Here is a 21,472-nt window from a genome sequence, read left to right as displayed (position 1 = left end):
CGCCTTGACCTCCACCGCAGCAACTTCTTACTTGGCACATCCCCAAAGGCAAGGGAATCAAGAGCAAAAATGAACTATTGGGACCTCATCAAGATTAAAAGCTTCTGCACAGCAAAGGAAACAACCCAGAAAACTAATAGGCAACCGATGAATGGGAAAAGATAGTTGCAAATGACATATCAGATAAAGGGCTAGTATCCAAAATCTATAAGGAACTCACCAAACTCCACACCTAAAAAACAAACAATCCAATGAAAAAATGGGCAGAAGATAAGAACAGACACTTCTCCAAAGAGGACATCCAGATGGCCAACAGACACATGAAACGATGCTCAGCATCCCTCCTCATCAGGGAAATCCAAATCAAAACCACACTGAGATACCACCTCACGCTGGTCAGAGTGGCCAAAATGAGCAAATTAGAGGACTCTAGATGCTGGCGAGGATGTGGAGATATGGGCACCCTCCTACACTGTTGGTGGGAATGTAAACTGGTGCAGCCCCTCTGGAAAACAGTGTGGAGGTTCCTCAAAAAATTAACAATAGAACTCCCCTATGACCCAGCAATAGCACTGCTAGGAATTTACCCAAGGGATACAGAAATGCTGAGGCATAGGAGCACATGTACCCCAATGTTCATAGCAGCACTCTCCACAATAGCTAAAACATGGAAAGAGCCTAATATTGACAAAATCCATTTGTCAATGGACAAATGGATCAAGAAGTGGTTTATCTATACCATGGAATACTACATGGCAATGAGAAACAATGAAATCTGGCCATGTGTAGCAACATGGATGGACCTTGAGGGTGTTATGCTGAGTGAAATAAGTCAGGCAGAGAAGGACAGCTACCATATGTTTGCACGTATAGGAGGATTAGGAGGAACTTAACAGAGGACCGTGGGGGAGAAGAAGGGGAAAAATAGTTGGGGAGAGGGAGAGGAAGGCAAACCATGAGACTCTTGAACGCCGAGAACAAACCGAGGGCTGATGGGGGTGGGGGGGAGGGGATGGGGGTGATGGGCATGGAGGAGGGCACTTTTGGGAATGAGAATTGGGTGTTATACGGAAACCAACTTGATAATGAACTATTTTGAAAAGAATAAAGGCCCTATTCTCAAGAACAGTCTTACTCTGAGGTACTGCGTGTTACCATTTCAACACACAAATCTCGGGCAGACACAACTCAACCCGTAACATCTATCTTTCACAATTTGGTTTCAACACAGCTTTCCAGCCCAGTGTTCTCCCGTTTGCCTACATTTCAGTCAGGCTCCCTATTTTCCTCTGGTCTTCTGTTAATGTTAGTGTTAAGTGAGAAGAAACACTTTACTGCCTGGTTATGAAAGGCAGGGCAAGATAAACCACTGCTCCTGAAGTGGTTTCTCTTCTTTCCCTAACATCTTTAGCCCCTATCATTTTGGTGAGTGACATTTCAGGTAGAGTTTGCAGGCAACTAAAATATTTGAGAGAGATGCAGTTACTTGATATCACTCAGGGAGGGCACTGGGAAGAGACTATTGCCTGGACACATCCTGTGTGTCAGGCACTAAACAGGTGCTTTATACGTCTTCATTTAATGCTCCTAACAATGTGGTCATTTTACACAGGAAGGAAGCCAAGCTCAGAAAGCTTATTTAAGCTACCCAAGGTCACACATAGCTGGAATTCAACATCAAGTTCGTTTGACCCCAAACCTGTGCTTTTTCTGTAACACAATATGCTGTCCCTCTAAAGGCTAACAGACGCGACAAAAGCTCAGCTTTCCTCTTCAGGTTTAAAAATCAAACCTGCATACAACAGAAATATTTCATCAATGCCACCAATATATAGGAGCCAGATAAAATGTGGTAGAAAATTATCCAGTGTCTAGAATTCATTGCAACAAAGTAGTCTTTCCACAAGCTGATTCCAATAACTTTACCTTGAATTTTTGTTTGTAATAATTTGTTAAAATGTAATTTTTCATATTAATGTGAAGTGTGGCTTTCTTTTTACACCTATTAGAGATTTTTGATTCTGTCGTAAATTTACAGAGACTGGATTTATCTTTCTACAGGAAAAAACAACAACAAAGAACAAAACACCAGACAATGAGAAACAGGGATCTCTGAGAGACAAGAAAATAAGATCATGATCCCTACTCTTGTCCTAGGCGTCTGCCTTCAGCAAGTTTCTAGGCTGTGGTACAGGGAGGAAAAACCTGGCAAAATCCATGCGTTGAAAAGGTGGCGCAGAGATTCATGGGGGTAGTAACAAAGACTAGAAAGCTCCCTCCAGAAAGATCATTTGGAAGAGTACAGAAAGTTCCTTTTGAGTAATCAGCTGAATACTGATCAATGTCAGCTTGTGAAGAAAGTACTGAAGAATGGGGAGAAAGAAGCAATGAAAAGATTCAAGGTATCAATGCCAGGAGCTCACAGAGTCAACAACACTACCGACTCTTAGCAGCCAGATCAGGCAACCTGAGGATTCTGGGCATTGGGCAGAGTACTGAAGAGCCATCCCTTAGCAGTAAGGAATAATTAACCCTGAACTATACACTATACCAGACCCATCAAATACATCTTAAAAGCCAGATCTGAGAGGGTTAAATAGTTTCCAAATAACTTAATTGCATCCCAGAACACTCAATAAAAATTTATAGGAATATAAAACTATCCAGTATTCAACAAGGTAAAACTCCCAATATTGACACCCAATAAAGAAAATCACCAGATATACAAGAAAGCAGAAAAACCCATAATCAGACAAAACCAAAATAACACACTCTGACATGGAATGCAAGTGTTAGAATTAGCAGAAGAAGGATATAAAGACAGTTATTATAACTGTATTCCTTAGGTTCAAAGTTGAGATACAGAAGATACAAAAAGTCTCAATGAAACCTCTAGAGAGAAAAACCACACTAGGAGATTAAAACACACGTGCGCATGTGCGCGCACACACGCGTGTGCACACACACACACACAGTTGACGAGAAGAAAATCAGATTAGACACTGGAGAAGAAATACTAATGAACTTGAAGGTGCAGCAACAGAAACTATTCAAAATGAAATAGAAAGAAATTACCAAGAAATTAATAGAGCATCAGAGAACTGTAGAACAACTTTAGGCACCTAACACGCATGGCACTGGGGTCACAAAGGAGAGGAGGTGGCAGTGGAGGTGCAAAAAACAGGACAAAAGATGCAAAGAAATAACAGCTGAAAAATTTCCAAATTTGATGAAAACTGTAACCCCAACAGATTCAAACAGCTCAGAAGACCCCTAACCTAAGAAATGTGAAGAAAAGTGCATGGAAGCATACCATCATCAAATTGCTCAAAAACCGCAATAAAAAGGCAGTCTTAAAACCAGCCAGATATGGAGTACTCGGGTAGCTCAGTTGATTGAGTGTCTGACTCTTAATTTCAGCTCAGGTCATGATCTTAAGATCATGGGATCAAGCCGTATTATATCAAGCTCTGAGCATGGAGCCTGCTTAGGATATTCTCTCTCTCTCTCTTTTTCTCTCTGTCCTTCTTCCTTGCTTACAATTTCTCTCTCAAAAATAATACACATAAATAAATAAATAATCAGTCAGAGAAAAAAGACATTATGTACAAAGGAACAAAGATGACAGCACTCCATGAGGCACTCCATGGCCTCGCTTCTGCTAGATCCCCAAACTTCTGTCTGTGGCTCAGCTCGTCTTTATCCTGTACATGTTTGCACAAAGAGCCCCTCCTGGCCATGATGCCTTCAGACCCCCCGGGGAAGAAGCAAGGTCAGGAGACTGCTACTAAGCATACAGGACGGAAGTCTGTCTGACCCCAGTGGGGCTGGGAAACCACAGGCAAGGGAGGCAGCCGTGGTTTCTCTTGCTTCAAGCCCCTAGAAAGCCCGTCTGCAGCTATAGAGTGAAATGCGCCTCTCCAAATTCCTACGTGGACGCCCTAACCTCGAAATGTGACTAGATCTGGAGATATGGTGTTCACAACTTAATTAAAGTTTAATAAAGTCATCAAAGGATAGGACCGTGGCCTTATAAAAGGAGGGAGATCTCGGTCTCTTTCTGCCATGTGAGGACACAGTGAGAAGTAACCATCTACACGCCAGAAAGAGAATCCTTACCAGAACCTGACTGTGCCGACACACTGGTCACAGACTTTCAGCCTCCAAAACAGTGAGAAAGAAATGTGTGTTGTTCAAGCCCCCTAGGCGGCGGTATTTCGTTAGGGCAGGCTGAATCACCTACCAAGGGCAAAACTTCTCTTTGGGCACAGAGAAGAATATGAAATAAACAAGAAGATGCCAACCTTCTTCCTGAGCTGTACCTGCCTGTATTAGACACTGGAACTGTTCTATCCAACGTCACTGGTTTCTGAGCTGGAACGCAAGCACGAGATACAACAGGTATCTGAGTACCTCCCACGCATAGGAATCCTGCTGGGCTCATGACTGTAAAGTATCAGAATTAATCCTCATGACAATCTTGTAAAATCGTCACTTATTAATCCCATTTTCCAGATAAAGTACAACATCAAAGAGGTTCAGTAGCTGCCCAGCTGCTATATGACAAAACAAATGTTTGAACAGAGATTTACAAGCCACAATGTACGCTTTCCCCGGGATCCTCAACAGGCTGGTGAGATAAATCTTATTATACACCTATCTCCAGCACTGAGGCTCATGTAGCTCTGCAGCTCTCTGAGATGGGCCAAGCGTAGCAGAGAATGGCTTGCTGAGACAGGCAGGTATGAAAATCCTGGTTATAAACCTGGTTATACAGCTCACCGTTAAGTATTGGGCAAGTGACCTCTCTGAATTTTCTCACTGTAACATGGAGATGATAAAATCTCTACCTCAGAGAAATATTTTAACACAGAGATTGGCAAACTAAGGCTCCTGCGCCAATCCTGACTATCATGTGCTTTGGTTATAGCCAAGACCGGCCTTTACACTTTTCATGATTGGACAGAAAAAAACAAAGGAGTGTATTTCATGACATGAAAACTCTGAAATTCAAATATCCGTGCCCCTCAATAAAGTTTTATTGGTACACAACCATGCACATCTATTTAAATATTATCTGTGGCTCTTTTTATGCTGAGGTGGCGTGTTGGGTGGTTGCCATGGAGATGGGATGGGCTGCAAAGCCTAACACACTTACTGTCTGGCTTTTTGCCAACCTCTCATAAGAAGAACAAATGAGACTCATTCAGGTGTGCAGCAGAGTCCGTGGTACACAGAGGAAGCTCAAGGGCAGTGGGGTCAAGGTCTTCGAGTTCGCTCCAATGGCAAGCTACTGTTTTTCTGGCCTTTTACCAGTCTTCACACTCCAGCTACCAATTAGCTCTCGTACTAACTACGGAGTCTTGTTTCCCAGGATCAATAGCATTTCTGCCACGGAAAGACCAATGCATAAAAAAGCTGCCTTCTCTGCTACTGTGGGGCACTCTCATGGGCACGGCTTCCTGCACTCAAGGCCAAGGGCAGACCAAACGTGCATGTAAACACAGCAACCAACTCTATTAACTGGCAAGCCACGGGGCAAGTCTAATTAAGGGGAGCGCATAATTGATTACTAATTATCACCAGTTTATTTCCCATCTCGAGAAACACATCTTCGACCACAGAAAGCGCTCCTTCTCTCCCTCAGGCTTTTTCAAACCCTTACGGAACAGCACGCCCTCACGTGGGCGCTTCACGCGATGGAAACAGGACAAGGAGCACAAGGCTGGGCTGCGACATGAGCTGCCTGAACCTGCCATCTGGGCACAAAGGTCCATAACTGTGTGTGCCAGGGACTCTGGGGACCCTAGTTTTCCACGCAACGTGCACAGGCCCATGGCAAAGCCAGCTGCCACAGCGCACGCTCAGATGTGTTGAGACCCACCACGCTCCCCTGTGGTTCGGGAAGAGAAGTAAGTGGCCCAAAGGAAGCCGGACAATGGTGATACTCACAAGAGGAGCATTTAAAAACCAATGACGACACATCCGTGCGCACCACAGTGTTTTCCACAACCACCGGCGGGTGGAAGCAGCCTGGGTCCACCAGGAGATGAACAGGTACACAAAACGTGGTACGGCCATTCAACAGAGTATCACTGAGCCTCAGAAAGCACGGACGTCCTGTTGTACGCTACCCCGCGGAGGAGCCTCACATCGTGCGCAGTGAAGGAAGCCAGGCACAAAAAGACGAACCCAGTAGGAATCCACTTAGAGGGATCTAGAGGGGTCCAACGGACAGAAACGGAAAGTAGATTGGTGGCTGCCAGGGGCTGCGGGAGGAAAAGGGAGTTGTTTAATGGGCATGGACTTGGAGGTTTTTAAGATGAGGCATAACGTGGATACGGTGAACGCTACGTACCGTCCACTTCAAGATAGTGAATGTAGTAACTCTTATGTTAGCTGTTTTTGACAATTTAAAAAAGGGGAGGGGCACCTGGGTGGCTCAGTCGGTTGAGCGTCCGACTTCGGCTCAGGTCATGATCTCACGGTTCGTGGGTTCGAGCCCCGCGTCTGGCTCTGTGCTGACTGCCAGCTCAGAGCCTGGAGCCTGTTTCAGATTCTGTGTCTCCCTCTCTCTCTGACCCTCCCCTGCTCACACTGTCTCTTTCTCTCTCTCTCAGAAATAAATAAAATATTAAAAAAATAAAAAATAAAAAAGGGGAACGAGAAGAGTTCCCGTAACTAATACTTTCTGAACACCTGAACAGGTCCCAGACACAGGGTCACATGACGCTGATAGATATTATCACATGTGATCTTTTCAACCCCCCCACAAGCTGGGCACTGTTCCCGCGTTTCTACCCATGAGCAGAGCGAGGCTCGGCAAGGCCAGCCCCTGCTCCGGTCACCCAGCTCCAGTGATGGGAGGGCTGACAGCCTGACCTGCAGAGCCCCCTTTCCTGGGCTGCTACAACATACCGCCCCGCTAGAAATCAACAGAATCTGGAAGGCAACAGAAACTACTAGATACCCATCTTAAATTTTTAAGCACCTTTACTAAGCTCCTCTATACTTTTATTTCATTGCATTTGGGGGATAAAATTTAACTGACATTTTAGTGTTTTTGTTTTTTTTAATGTTTCTTTTTGACAAACAGAGAGAGGGGGACAGAGGATCTGAAGTGGGCTGCACACTGATATCCACACAGAGCCTGATATGGGGCTCGAATTCACAAACCTATGATCATATCCTGAGCCAAAGTCAATGCTTAACATGCTGAGCCACCCAGGCACCCATTATTGATGTTTTATACACGCACGGTGCACATGTGTTAAGTGTACAGTTCATTGAATTTTTACATGCTGATTGCATGCACAGAACCGGCACCCAGATTAAGAAACAGGACATGGCCAATGGTCTCAGAGTCCCTCCTTGTACCCTTCTCCAGTCACCTCGACCGCCTCATCTAACACCACAGATCAATTCTGTCAAAACAACATGTTTCTTAAATTTTATGAAATTAGCTGTCTGGTTGGGATTTTTGTAATTGACAGAGAGCACAATACAGAAATGCTGTCAGAATGGAAGGGTGATGGAGAGCATGAGCTTGTGTTTAGACAGAACTGAACTTGAATCAAAGCATTTCCTAGCTGTGTACCTTTGGACAATGACTTAACCTCTTTAAGCCTTAGCTTCCTCATCAGAAAAGGGTATGTGATGGGCCTTTCCCGGAATGAATGAAATATTTTAGGTAAAACTAATATGCTACCTTGCAATAAGTTATCACTCTCCAGGGCAAGTGTTGGCAAATGGTGGCTTCCCGCATCATAAATAAGGTTTTATTGGAACAAAGCCACATCTATTCATTTACATATAGTCCACAACTGCTTCTGCACTGTAAGGGCAGACTTGAGTAGCTGCAGCAGAGACCCCACGGCCTGCAAAGCCTTCTTATAGTATTTATTATCTGGCCCTTTCCAAAGTGTACTGATCCCTGCTTTAGAATATGGGCCGTGTCAGCTGTTATGTCTGCAGGGACTACAACAGTCTGGCATGTGGTAAGCACTCACGTGGTGGCTTTTGCGTTACATGCGACAAATAAACTCCTATTCTTTTGCCCATCGTTAGGCTTTCTGTATGTTGCAGCTGAAGGTATTACAAGAAAGCAGTGAGATCATAAGAATCTAGCGTGATAGAAGTTAAGACACCAGCACGGGTGCAAATTCTAGAAAGGCACTGAACTTGGGGTCAGAAGACCATAGTTAGAATCCCAACTCCACCATTAGGTAGTCAGCTGACCCAGATACGGCACAGATTCTGAGAATCTTAGTACCCTTGCCATTACTATCTATTGTTTAGAAAGGCATCTCTACCTGGCTCGGAACAGGGCAAGAGTGGAGTCAGGACCAGGAAGCCATTAGGACCTTGCAGTAATTCAGGCAAAGGTGTCAGAAGTAATGACAGCATTTCCTCCAGTGTTGTGAGTCATTATTTTAAGGTAAAATAAGTTTATGAAACAATGTTCAACACAACGTGTAACACTGTACTGTAATTATTAGTTTCCTTGTCTCTCTTACCAAGCTGTGCACTTTCTTTTTTCTTTCAAGCTGTGCACTTCTAATGAATGGAAACCATAAGCACCTCTTGCTGTCACTTTATATCATGTGTCTTCTGTGGTATAAAGCACGATGACTGAGACAGTGTAGGCAGAAAAAATTTGTTGGATAAATAGAATGTAGAATTAGATCTGGCCCATCTGTGGTCACGTGCCATGTGGGAAAAAAGACTGGGGAGTCTGGGAGGCTAAGATTTAATTTAAGTATGAGGAAATGGCGAAGTGTATTTGGAGACAGGAATATGCTAAGAAATCACTATTTGCACCCACTTTTAGGTATGTGACAGATTGGCTCATTCACCACCTACCCACTCGCCTCCTGTCTGTGCCTTGCTTGCAACGCTCTCTTCCTTTGCTCCGTGACGTGTCCCTCCACTGGCTTTCCTCCTCCCCATCTGCACCTCCTCTGAGGACTCTTCCCTCTCTGTCCATCCCTTAAATGCTGGTGCTCCCCGCTGGCCTCGTCTCTACTCTCTACACTCTCATCCAGTGTCAGAGCTTCGATTAATATTTAAAACAATCTTACAGGGGTACCTGCGTGGCTCAGTCGGTTAAGCGTCCAACTCTTTATTTCAGCTCAGGTCATGATCTCGCAGTTTGTGAGGCTGAGCTCCCTGCTAACAGCAGGAGCATGGTTGAGATTCTCTCTCTCCCTCTCTCTCTCTGCCCCTCCCCTGCTTGCATGCGTGTAGACATACACACACTCTCAAAATATACAAATATCTAATTAAAAAATAATAATCCTGTGATTCTCAAATCTCCATTTCAGCTCAGATCTCTTTCCTGTGCTCCAGGAAACACACCCACTGCCCACTGGATGCCTCCATTGGGACGCCCACTGACGCCCCCGAGTCCTCATGTCCGGGACGGAGCTCATCGTCTTTCTCCCTTCGCAACATGGTGGGGCTTTCATCTCCAGCGACTGGCACCACGGCCCCCCAGATGGCAAAGCTGGAAACCCCAGCTGCTCTGAGCCTGCTCTCTCTCACAAGCCCATCCATTCAGCATACCGTCAACCGCCTCCTCCCCCAAAACCTCTTGAATCCACCCACCTGGCTCCAGCCACCCCCCCCCACCCCCCCACCTCAGTTCTCCCTTAATTCCTTCCTGCTCCGCCTCCAGCTGAAACACAGGAAGCCCCTAATGGCCTTCCTGACTCTAGCCTTGCCCTGCTGCAGCCCAGCCCAGTCCTCTTCCTCACCCGTAAGTCAGATCAGACCATGTGCCCTTTAAATCACACGGCCAGCTGCCCCAGCACCTTAGCCGGTACAGAGCCGCGCTGTCCGATGACAGCAGCCGCTCGCTACACATGTCTACTGAGCACCTAGAACACGGATGGCGTGAATCGAGAGGGTCTGTAGGTGTGGAATACATACCAGACTCAAAGACTCTGCATGAAAAAATGTGAAAGAGCTTATTCACAGTTTTTGCTATTGATTACGTGTTGAAATGATGCTGGTTTTGGACGTGTTAAGTTACGTATACTTTTAATTTCACTTTTTAAAAAATAAAACTAGAAAATGTGAAATGATGTATGTGGCTCATATTTTCTTTCTTTCTTTTCTTACAAATAGTTTATTGTCAGGTTGGTTTCCATATAACACCCAGTGCTCATGCCCTCATATTTTATTTCTACTGGACAGCAATGGTATAAAAAGTCCTGTGGTATAAATGGTATAAAAAGATGTGGCTCCCTGCCTACTTTTCAGTTTCCTCTTTCTCACTCCTTCACCCGAGCCTCTCCTCCTTACCTGTCTACTCTGGCCTTCCTTGCCAGTTCCTTCAGGCTGCTTTCTGCTCTTTATACCTGGGTCCCCCCCCCCAACTAGAACGTTCTATTTTTTTAATGTTTATTTATTTTTGAGAGAGAGAGGCAGAGAACGAGTGAGGGAGAGGCAGAGAAAGAGAGGGAGATACAGAATCCGAAGTAGGCTCCAGGCTCTGAGCTGTCAGCACAGAGCCCAATGTGGGGCTCGAACCCACAAACTGTGAGATCATGACCTGAGCCAAAGTTGGACGCTTGACCAACTGAGCCACCCAGGCGCCCCATGGAACATGCCTTCTATTAGATCAACTCCTACTGGCCTCATGGGACTCAGCTTTGTAATATCTGGGAAGGATTCCCTGAACACCAGTGTTATTTGTTACCCCCTCTGCCCAACGGCTCTGGCGGAGAATGCCTCCCACATGTGCTGTGCAGGTCACTGACTAAGCCTGACACCCTGCCTGGATCACACATTCCCTGCACCTTACAGTTACTGGGTCCCTGGTGCTGTGGCTAGCAAAAGTTCTAGATACTTTGTATCCTGCGTGAAAGGATAACTAGAAATACAGCTAATGAACTCATAGTTGCATAAGGTGTTTAATAAAAGACTCAGATGCAGCCCTAAAAAAGTGCCATTAGCTAAAAGACAAAAGGAACAATAAGCTATGTTCTAACTTTGGGTTCAAATGGGTGAAACCTTCATAAAAAGCATGACCTACTGTTCAAATTTTACAATGATCAAGCCCACAGATTAGGCAACCCCATGCCCTTGGATCTCATGTACCGAAACACTCAAGGGCAAGCTTGAATGTACTTATTGTGGCTTCCTTTGTTGTAAAAGCAAGAGACTGGGAACAACCTAAATATCCCATTATCTGTAACAGACGTAAATTATGGCCATGTCTATTTGGCGGAACAGCATGCAGCAGAGAAAAAGAAGGAAGGGGATTCTATGCACGGAAAAGATCTTCATGATACATTAACTGAAGTAGAGTGTAAGGTACCAGACACTGTATGTTGTTTCCCCACATTAGTGTGGTTTTTTTTTTTTTTTCAGTTTTTAAAATGTTTATTTATTTTTGAGACAGGGAGAGACAGAATGTGAGCAGGGGAGGGGCAGAGAGAGAGGGAGACACAGAATCTGAAACATGCTCCAGGCTCTGAGCTGTCAGTGCAGAACCCGATGTGGGGCTTGAACACACGAACCACGAGATCGTGGCCTGAGCTGAAGTTAGACGCTTAACCGACTGAGTCATCCAGGCGCCCCTAGTATGTTTCAAAAATATGCATGTGGGGTGCCCGGGTGACTCAGTCGGTTAAGCGTCAGCCTCTTGATTTCAAGCTCAGGTCAGGATCTTGAGGTTCATGGGATCCAACCCAGCATCAGGCTCTGCACTGAGAGTTCAGAGTCCACTTAGAATTCTCCCTCTGCACCTTCTCTACTCTCTCTTGAAAGGAAGGGAGGGAGAGAGGGAGGAAGAAAGGACTGAACTTAAAAATAATATGCACATATATATCCACATACATGGATTTTTATCAGAAGGGCACAGAACAGAAGCAAATGGTAATGGTGGGTCCTGGAGGGAAGGCAGGGGAGAGGGTCAGAGGGAGCTGGTGTCCACAGAGTATTCTCTTTGCACTTGCTAATCCCCTGTGCACAGTGCTTTCAAAAAAAAATGTTGAACGAGGGCTCTCTGGCGGTTTTTCTTCTATGACACGTATGTATGCCCAAGGAACCAGACTGATTACCCTCCCTTCCCAAAGCTGAACGGATAATAAAATATCAATATTAACTTCCCATTACCTACCGTGATCTTTTTGTGGTCAGGAAACTCAAGGCCAAAATAGTCTCCTTCCACGAGGTTGAGGTGGCTGCAAACTGCATCCAGCAACACCTTCCCGGGGGCTCTTTGCTGGAAACAGAGACAATAGGAGTCACCGCTCTGCGACAGGCAGACCTGAAAACCAACCACGACTCCCACCTCTTCATTCCTGAACCTTCCGGCCCTTCTCAGCTTCCCACGGCCCACCTTCAAGAACCCTGACCACCAGGCCCCTGACCACACACCTCATTCCCAGGATGTTTTCACACTTAGATGATAATTCTTGGCCATTTTCTCCCCATCATGGTCCCAGGCACCAGCCCCTTTTTGGAAATACTTTATTTTTTAAGGCCGTATTAGACTTACAGAAAAGTGGAGAACAAGTTCAGACAGTTCTGACATAGCTCTTCTCACTACACGCACAGAATCCTTAGTCTTAATCTTGCATCAATGTGGTGCATTGGTTACAAATGTTGAGCCGACACCAATACATTATCATCACCCTGAGTCCACAGTTGATATTACGGTTTACTCTGCATTATACAGCTCTATGCTTCCTGCCAAACATATAATATCGTGCACCCTAACATACAACATCATGGAGACACCATGGATCAAGGAGGAAAGTTTCACCATCCTAAGAATTCACCATGTGCCACCTCGTCAACCCACACCCCCTTCTCCCAACTCCTGGCTACTGCTGGTTTCACTTCTTCCAGAAGGTCATAGGGTTGGAGTCATACGGTATGCAGCCTTTTCAGATTGGCTTCTTTCTCTCAGGTTTATGCACATAGGTCCCTAGATGTCTTTTCGTGGCTTCTTAGTTCATTTATTCGTATTGCTGAATAATATTCCCTTGTGTGAACGTGCCCAGGTTATTTACCCATTCACCCACTGAACGACATCTTGGTTCACCCAAGTTTAGGCAATTACGAAGAAAGCTGCTAAAATGGGCCTTGAGAAGGGCACTTGTTGGGACGAGCACTGGGTGATGCATCATGGGAATCGACTCCCCAAACCAAGAGCACACTGTACACACTATATGGTGGCCAACTTGACAATAAATTATATTTAAAAAAAAAAAGAAGAAAACTGCTATAAATATTTATGTGTGGGTTTTGTGTGGACCTAAGTTTTCAGCTCGTGATTCTGTGTCCATTTTGTGGAAGCTGAACCCCCGTCTGGTTGCCTTGCCCTCCCCCACGCATAAGGCAGTAATTCTGGCTTTCTTCCTTACATCCACCTACCACTCTGTGCGAATTCTCATCCATCACACCCACATGGAAGGTAAGGATGCATTTTATTAATCTCGGTATCCACAGAGCCTGAAGACCAGCCAACTTTGAAGGGAATGAATCAATGAATAAAACTTACTCATTCCACAGTATTATATATGGTTAAGTAGACACAAGCTTCTCTCTCCAATTAAATTCTGGGCTACTTTGTACTTCATCATTATTATTGGCCAGCAAAGCACCTGGCACTCCTCAAATGCCTGCTGAAATCAATACTACATGTGCATTTTTTTTTTTTTTTTATTTCTAGGAGACAGAGAGAGAGAGAGAGAGACAGCGTGAGCAGGGGAGGGTCAGAGGGAGAGGGAGTCACAGACTGTAACAGGCTCCACGCTCTGAACTGGCAGTCAGCACAGAGCCCGATGCGGGGCTCGAGCCCACGAACTGCGAGATCGTGACCTAAGCGAAAGTTGGACGCTCAACCGACTAAGCGACCCAGGCGCCCCTACACGTTCATTTTCTATGTGCAGAACTGCAGGGAAAGAAACAGGATACAGAAGACCCCGATTTCTACCCTACATGCCATGGTTTTGTCTTCACTGCCTGGTGGATTCCTAATGACCCGCTAGTAAAATGGATCCAATTCCACCACACGGATCAAATGCTGGAAGAAAAAGGTTTTTTAAAAAAAAAATAGTCCTCTAGTTACTTCCTTTATACTTTCACCTTCCCTCTGAGAGGAGCAGAGCATTTTAGGAACCAATTAGTAACAGGAGACCAATGGTCAGGAAGAGCAAGAGCCTGATGAATACATTGATGGGCATGTCCATTCGCCTGGCCCAGCCTGGTCCAAGGAGCCATCAGAGATGCTTTGGTGTCCAGCGATTAAGCATTTTTTTTTAAACAGATGCCACTTTATATACTCTCACGTTCCTCATCACTGAAATCCAGAAGAGAGTCGGAGTTATCCGAAGGTGTGCAGTGTTCTCCCTGGACAATCCCAAACTCAGCAGGCTCTTTGAGTGCTTGGTTTAAGGGTCTCTGGTGGCATCATTTCACGTGCACTGTGGCAGGAATAATTGAAAAACAGTAACGTCTAATAAAGAAGGAAAAGACAGGCACCTGGGTGGCTCAGTCAGTTGAGCATCTGACTCTTGATTTTGGCTCAGGTCATGATCCCAGGGTTGTGGGATCAAGCCCTCCATCAGGCTCTGCACTGGCCATGGAGCCTGCTTAAGACTCTCTCTTTCCCTCTGCCCCTCTTCTCTGCTCAAGCACTCTCTAAAAAAATAATACAAAATAAATAAAGTAAAAAGGAGGGAAAGACTTCACTTTCATTCTCTAAGAAAAATCATCCCTCCTTTACTTCCTCCGGTGAGTTAGCTCCAACAGTCTGCCCCATCATTCAAGTCTCGTCTCCAGTGCATGTTTCTGAACTTCACGCTGAAAGTAATTTTGTTCAAAATCACATCGCAGTATGTACCAAGGATGGCGGGATTGGTTGCATAGCACTGTGAATATACTTAATGCCACTAAATTGTCTACTTACTGGCTGAAATGGTAAATTTTATGTTACGTATATTTTATCACGATAAAAAATGTAGGGATGCCTCAGTGGCTTAGTCGGTTGAGGATACGACTCTTGATTTTGGCTCAGGTCGTGATCCCAGGGTCGTGGGATCGAACCCCACATTGGGCTCCTCACAGAGCATGGGGCCTGCTTAAGATGCTCTCTCTCCCTCCGCCCCTCCCCCGCTGGTGCATGTTCTCTCTAAAACAACGACAACAAAAAAAATGTTTTTTAAAGATACAGAAAAGAAAAAACAAAAAGTAACTGAGGATGGGGTTGACATCTTTAAATAACTAGAGAGGGTGATGTACAGTACAATCTGGTTCAGCTTCTTTAAGAACAAGAAAACGAGTTCTTAGAACATTAGATCTTAGAAAAATATTGAGGGGCAAGACTAGCTCATGGAAGAGTGGCTGTGAAGGCCTGGATCGCACGGGCAGAGTGAGTGAACAGCTGCGTGTGCACACCCAACCTCTGCTAAGATTTCTCTGTGCAAAGCGCTCTTTTCCGGGTTTGGCATGAAATGACCACTGCTGGAGTAGTTGCAATGTTTGCGTCTGGGGCAGGCTTTGTATGAGAAGCCAGTGATGGGGTTCAAAGAGCTGTAAAACCATGAGCCCTTCTGCTAAAACAAATCTAGAAATAAGCTGATGAAGTATGAATGGGGGCAGTAGGCAAGAGCATGGAGAAAGTTACCAGAGCAAAAGCAGAGACCCCGAGAAAGACTGAATCGTAAAGGTATTTTCTCAAAGGGGAACTTACTTTAGGGCACACACAGAATTCGGGGGCGCCTGGGTGGCTCAGTCGGTTAAGCGTCTGACTTGGGCTCAGGTTGTGATCTCACAGCTGGTGGGTTTGAGCCCCATGTCAGGCTCTGTGCTGAGAGCTCAGAGCCCGGAGCCTGCTTCGGATTCTGTGTCTCCCTCTGCCCCTCGCCCTCATACTCTGTCTCTCTCTCAAAAATAAAGATTAAGAAAATTAATTTTAAAAAAAGACACACAATTCTATTTAATGCTACACAAGCTATGTTACACAAGGAAGGGAAACCAAGAAATTTACAAATCATTTGAAAACCTATATATGTCAGGAAGTTTAACATGGAAAGGATCTTATGACAAATGAGCTTGTTAAAGATCACCAGGTGTTTGTGTTGGAGGGGAGGAAACGGATCTGAGACTCTCACAGCCTCTCAGAAACTGCCAATCTGGCTAACCCCACACTCAGCCAGTCTTGATTCAAGTATTCTAGACATGTGTGCCTTACAGAAAAGACACCAAATAGTAATTGCGTGTTTTATCCTGGAGAACAAATCAGCAATTAGTGAAACTACATAATCACATTTTTCTTATTGGCTACTTTTAATGATGCTCCAAAAGGCATTTGAATTTTAGCCCAGTGCACAAATAATGTTCCTGGTTTCAAACTCGGTGTCCACGTTGAGGTTCTCTACTTTGAATGGGCTTTTCATAGAATCCTGTAAGAGCACATTTTAGGAGGAGGTTTGCATTCTTGGAGAATGTCTGGCCACTGAATACTGAACAACAAATAGTATGAACATTCATTCACATTTGGCTGGAAGTTACTCAAAATTGTGAATCAAAGTTGCTTTAGTTTATTGTACCTTTAAAATATATCTATGCCCTCAGGCTATTTCTATTACATAGAGTTTTATGTGAGAGTATTTTTCTTCTCTTCCAAAAGAATAAAGACAATTCTTTCTGGGGGGATGGTATTTTCCTCTCTCTCCCTAATTCCTCGAAGCATCTGAACAAACGATTTCCCCTACTTGATATAAGCTAAGGTTCTAACCTCTCAAAAAACAATCTCATAGACACAAATCTGTAAAGATAAACTTTGACCAGGTTTTAAAAATTTGCATCTGCTGAGGTTTCAGAAAGCTGTTTCTGGAAATGATTTTTTTTTTCTGGTTTAGGATTAATGTAACCATGACAACCAGGGCATAGCAGAGAATGGCTTCTCTCAAAGGCCTTCGACCCCTTTTCTTACCAGTAATACCTATTAGAACATTATTCAAAGTCCTAATAACCCACTAACCCTCGGCAAGTGTAACCTTAGGGCATTAGAATCCTGCAGATTCCTTCCTGGCTCTTTGCTAGAGTTTGACCAGGTGGGGGGGATGTACTATGCTGGCCTGAGGGGTCGTGCACAGGAGTCAGGGCTACAGACAAATAACCAGCTAAATATATGGTAAGAATATATGGGAAGGGGCGCCTGGGTGGCTTAGTCGGTTAAGCGTCCGACTTTCGCTTAGGTCACGATCTCGCGGTTCGTGGGTTCTAGCCCCGCGTCGGGCTTTGTGCTGACTGCCAGTTCGGAGCCTGGAGCCTGTTTCAGTCTGTGACTCCCTCTCTCTCTGACCCTCCCCTGCTCACGCTGTCTCTCTCTCTCTCTCCTAGAAATTAAAAAAAAAAAAAAAGAATATATGGGAAGTGCTGGGGCACCTGGGTGGCTCAGTGGGTTAAACATTGACTTCAGCTCAGGACATGATCTCGTAGTTCGTGGGTTCGAGCCCCACGTCGGGCTCTGTGCTGACAGCTCAGAGCCTAGAGCCTGCTTTAGATTCTGTATCTCCTTCTCTCTCTCTCTGCCCCTCCCCCATTGATGTTTGCGAGCGCGCGTGCGCTCTCTCTCTCTCTCTCTCTCAAAAGTAAATAAACATTAAAAGTTAAAAAAAAAAAAGAATATAGGGTAAGTGCTGTGTTAGGGAGGGAGGGAGAGAGCGTGCGCTCTCTTCCTAGCAGAACACTAATCCTATTCGATTGGGGCTTCACCTCACCTTAATTACTGCCTTACTCTAAATATGGTCACAATAAAAACTAGGGCTTCAGTATACGAATTGAGGGCGGGGGAGCATAAATCAGTCCTCAGGATGCGAGTCATGATAGGACTGGAGATATTATCATCTCTCTCCCAGGATCAATGCAAGATCAAAACTGTGATTGCAAAGTGGTTATTAGCCAAGGCCCTGGCACCTAAGAACAAGCTCTCAATTACCGCTGCTTCTACTGCGAAGGGAAAACATTAATTTATAGAATTAATGGCAGGACTATTTCAGAGTCTGTGTCTCCCTCTCTCTCTGACCCTCCCCTGCTCACGCTGTCTGTCTTTCTCTCTCCTAGAAATGAATAAAAAAAAAAAAAAGAATTAATGGCAAGAGCGTGAGCTGACATGGAGACGGAGGACCTGTTTTCCAACCCCCAGACGTGCCTCTGCAGGGTCACGGCATACACAGCCCAGCTACCGGCGTGCCGCCTGCGAACGTCCCCAGGGGCAGAGGCCATGCCGGGGTCCCTGCTGCAGGGGATTCAGAAGAGCACACGTGACTCATGTGCCCGTCAATCACCTGCAGGCCTCGGTAAGCCGCAGGTGCCAGTCCCGGAGGCACGGGGTGAAGTCCAAGGACCCGCATTCCTGGGCTCCCAGGGCTGCCGCTGCTGCTGGTACAAAGGCTGTGCTTTGAGCAGCAAGGTGCCAGTCACGTCGATGAGTTGCTACTGAGTGACCTGTGGGTCCTTGACACGTGGGGCAGGCAGGCTGGCGCTGGGGTGTCTCACTCTCACTTCTGTGGGAGGCTCACGTGGAGGTGAAGCTTGAGAGTCAACCATAGCCAAAAAAAAAAAAAAAAGCCAAACCCATGCATATGGGTTGAACTGTGCCCCTCAGAAAGATATGCTGAAGTGCTATCTCCCAGGGCCTGTGAACGTGACCTTATGTAGAAATGGGGGCTTTGAGATATAATCAAGTTAAGATGAGGTCGTCAGCATGGGCTTTAACCCGATGTGACTGGTTCCTTATAAGAAAATGGTGTGAAGACAGAGACACTGGGAGGATCCGATGTGACCACAGAGGCAGAGACTGAATGATGTGGTTATGAGCCAGGGAGCATCAAGGATTAACAACCTCCCTCCCTCCCCAGAAGCTAAAAGAGGCAAAAAAGGATTCTACCCAGAGACCCAGAGGGACCATGGCCCTGATGACACCCTGAATTTGGACCTGCAGCCTCCAGAACTGTGAGAGAATCAATGAGTTGTTTTAAGCCCTCCAGTCTGTGGGACTTTGTTACCGCAGCTCTAGCAAACTTATACAGCCACCGACGTAGGGCTGTTACTCCCCTCGTGGCCACAGGGGGGCAGAGACCATGCAGTCACAGCCAGCACGGTCCCTTTGGAAGAAAGAGCCTACAAAGAAACAACAGCCCAGTAAGTGGATTTGGAAGAACATAAAACCCCCGCCTTCAGATTTTCTCTAACCTGATAATCAAATACATTCAGCAAGTGCTAGACTCACGGAAGGTAATTAATCTTTCTGGCTGTTAAAAGAGGTCCCTCTTTTTACTGTGGTTGCTCTAGATGGGAGTGTTGTTCTAGAATTGAAATCTTTTTTTAAGAAATATTCTCTTTTGAGACCCTTCCACCCGTGAGGTGGGTGGGGGCAGGAGCGGGGGGGGGGAGCCAGGTTTGAAGAGCACAGAACTCACATGCGCTCCCCCCACCCCAGCAGCTCATCAGGGGCCCCACCCCCTCCTAGCGCCTCCACACACAGCCGGCAGCTGCCAATGAAGCAGAAGTTCAAGGAGAGTACAATTTGAGAAATTCCACAGGAACCCACCTAACTGTCCATAAATGCATGTTTTTCTTAGACAATTTAGCACAAGGCCACTGCCAGACAGAGCTTAATATAAACGATGGAAAGAATGTCAGTCTGTGGCTAAATATGGCCGACTGAACACATGTGTCTCCACTATACCCAGAAACCCCGCTTAAAAAAGAACAGTGAAAGGGTGGGGGGGGGGGGGAAGGAAAAAAAGAAGAATAAATTCACAGAAAACAGAGAAAGTGAGACAAGAGACAGTAAGTGAGAGATTCCCCCCAAATTCTAGAAGATGGCAGACAAGGATGCTAAAATCTAATTACAGAGCAGAGGGGACAGTCTGCGAAAGGGGAGTGGCTACCTTACACAAAACCCCGCAAAGGGTCAGAAATGGGAGAGGCCAGGTACTTCTGATAATTCAGGCTGGAGGAAAACACTTGTTAAAACACTGTAATTTGTATCCCCATATAGCTTAGAGTTTATAACTAAAGAAAATAAAAAGCCAACAAACCAAGAAGGTTATAATAAGGAGTATTTGGATGACAAGAGCTCTTAGCAATATAAAACATACCGCAGAAATAAAATTTCACTGGAAGAGTTTAAAGATACAGTTGAAACCCCTTAAAATGAAACCTCATGGCCAAGAAATGTCAACGAGACAAGGACACGGGCATTTATGGGCTCAGTTCGAGAGTTCCGACCTGTGGACCATGTGACATCTAGACAGATCCAAGAGCAAAGCAAAATTATGCAAGCACAAATGTACGGAAATTCTCCGGGACTAAAGGGTAGAACTTTCTAGATTGCAAAGGGCCGGGGAGCATGTCCCAGAATGAATGAGCACTATCCATTTCAAGGCAACCATGTGGGTAATTATGGAACCCCAAAAGCAGAAAGAATATTCCAAATGTTATGAGAGAGAAGCAAAGTATGGTGAGTCATAATCAGGGCACACGGGAAGCCATAACAGTGTCCCTACCATTTCCCCTTACGGGACAACACCAATAATAACGGCCGTATGAACAGCTGGAGTCAACAAAGACACTGGCGGCCAGATGCAGCTCCCTGGGACTCACCCTGGGGACGAGGGAACACTTTCTTTGCACACCTGTACCTCCCTAAGCTACAGGCCCTGAGGCATTCCAGGCAGAAGGACACAGACTTGCCAAGGTCATCCTGGACTTGCCAAGGTCACACCGCCTTGCTGTGGAGCTGGGATTCAAACCCAGTCCTGAGCATCTGCTCCTAACCACTGAGTACCAGAGTCTATTTTCTCTCTTATCCCTTCAAGACCTATACTTGTAATTTTGAGGACTTAAATCATCCTGGAGAAAACTTGCTGATAAAACCAAGGGAAGAGGCCGATGCTTCACAAGGGCCAGAGCTTGTGGCACCAAAGAGGGTTGGGAGGCCACGTGACAGAATAGAGTCAACAGGACCACAGTATGACATGCCCCAGCATGAGTGAGTGTCACATAAGCCGAACATCATCTTCCACTGCAAAGGCAGGACTCCTTAGGCTACACAGAAATCACACAACTGAAGGGGGGGAGGGGTTTCTCATGCTGTTTCTCCGGCCCTCGGACGACGCAGAGAGACAGCATAATGTAATTATTAAGAATACAAACATTCGCCTTCTTGCAAATCCTGGATCTCCACTCCACGGCAGTGTGTCCTTGGGCAAGTTACTCTCTCGGCCTCGGGTAGCTCTTCTGTAGAATGGGCATAATGACCAAACCACTGTAAAGGGTTGCAGCGAGGACCACATGCCCTACAATACCCCAAATGAGTAGGATGGCATCCAGTACTCAGTAAACTCTACCGGGTAATAACTACGACACTGGGGAGGGGGTGGGTGGGAAATGACCCAAAAGCCCAACAGGAAACAAGGCAGCAGCCTCATCGGCAGGCAGT

At 45.7% G+C, this 21,472-nt stretch overlaps 1 protein-coding gene across 1 annotated transcript in view; it reads right to left on the bottom strand.

The window, feature by feature from the left end:
- FARP1 (FERM, ARH/RhoGEF and pleckstrin domain protein 1) overlaps nucleotides 1-21,472 on the bottom strand; it is a 290,026-nt gene that overhangs the window by 82,329 nt on the left and 186,225 nt on the right. Inside the window, exon 3 of the mRNA XM_039252521.1 lies at nucleotides 12,128-12,232. Within this exon, the coding sequence (XP_039108452.1) occupies nucleotides 12,128-12,232 (105 nt within the window). The remainder of the gene's footprint in view (nucleotides 1-12,127; nucleotides 12,233-21,472) is intronic.

The sequence above is a fragment of the Hyaena hyaena genome, unplaced genomic scaffold, assembly GCF_003009895.1.
Source record: "Hyaena hyaena isolate Hyena2069 unplaced genomic scaffold, ASM300989v1 scaffold_418, whole genome shotgun sequence".
Classification (NCBI taxonomy): Eukaryota; Metazoa; Chordata; class Mammalia; order Carnivora; family Hyaenidae; genus Hyaena; species Hyaena hyaena.
The sequence above is the reverse complement of the archived record's forward strand: the minus strand, read 5'-3'. Positions and strand labels throughout refer to the sequence as shown.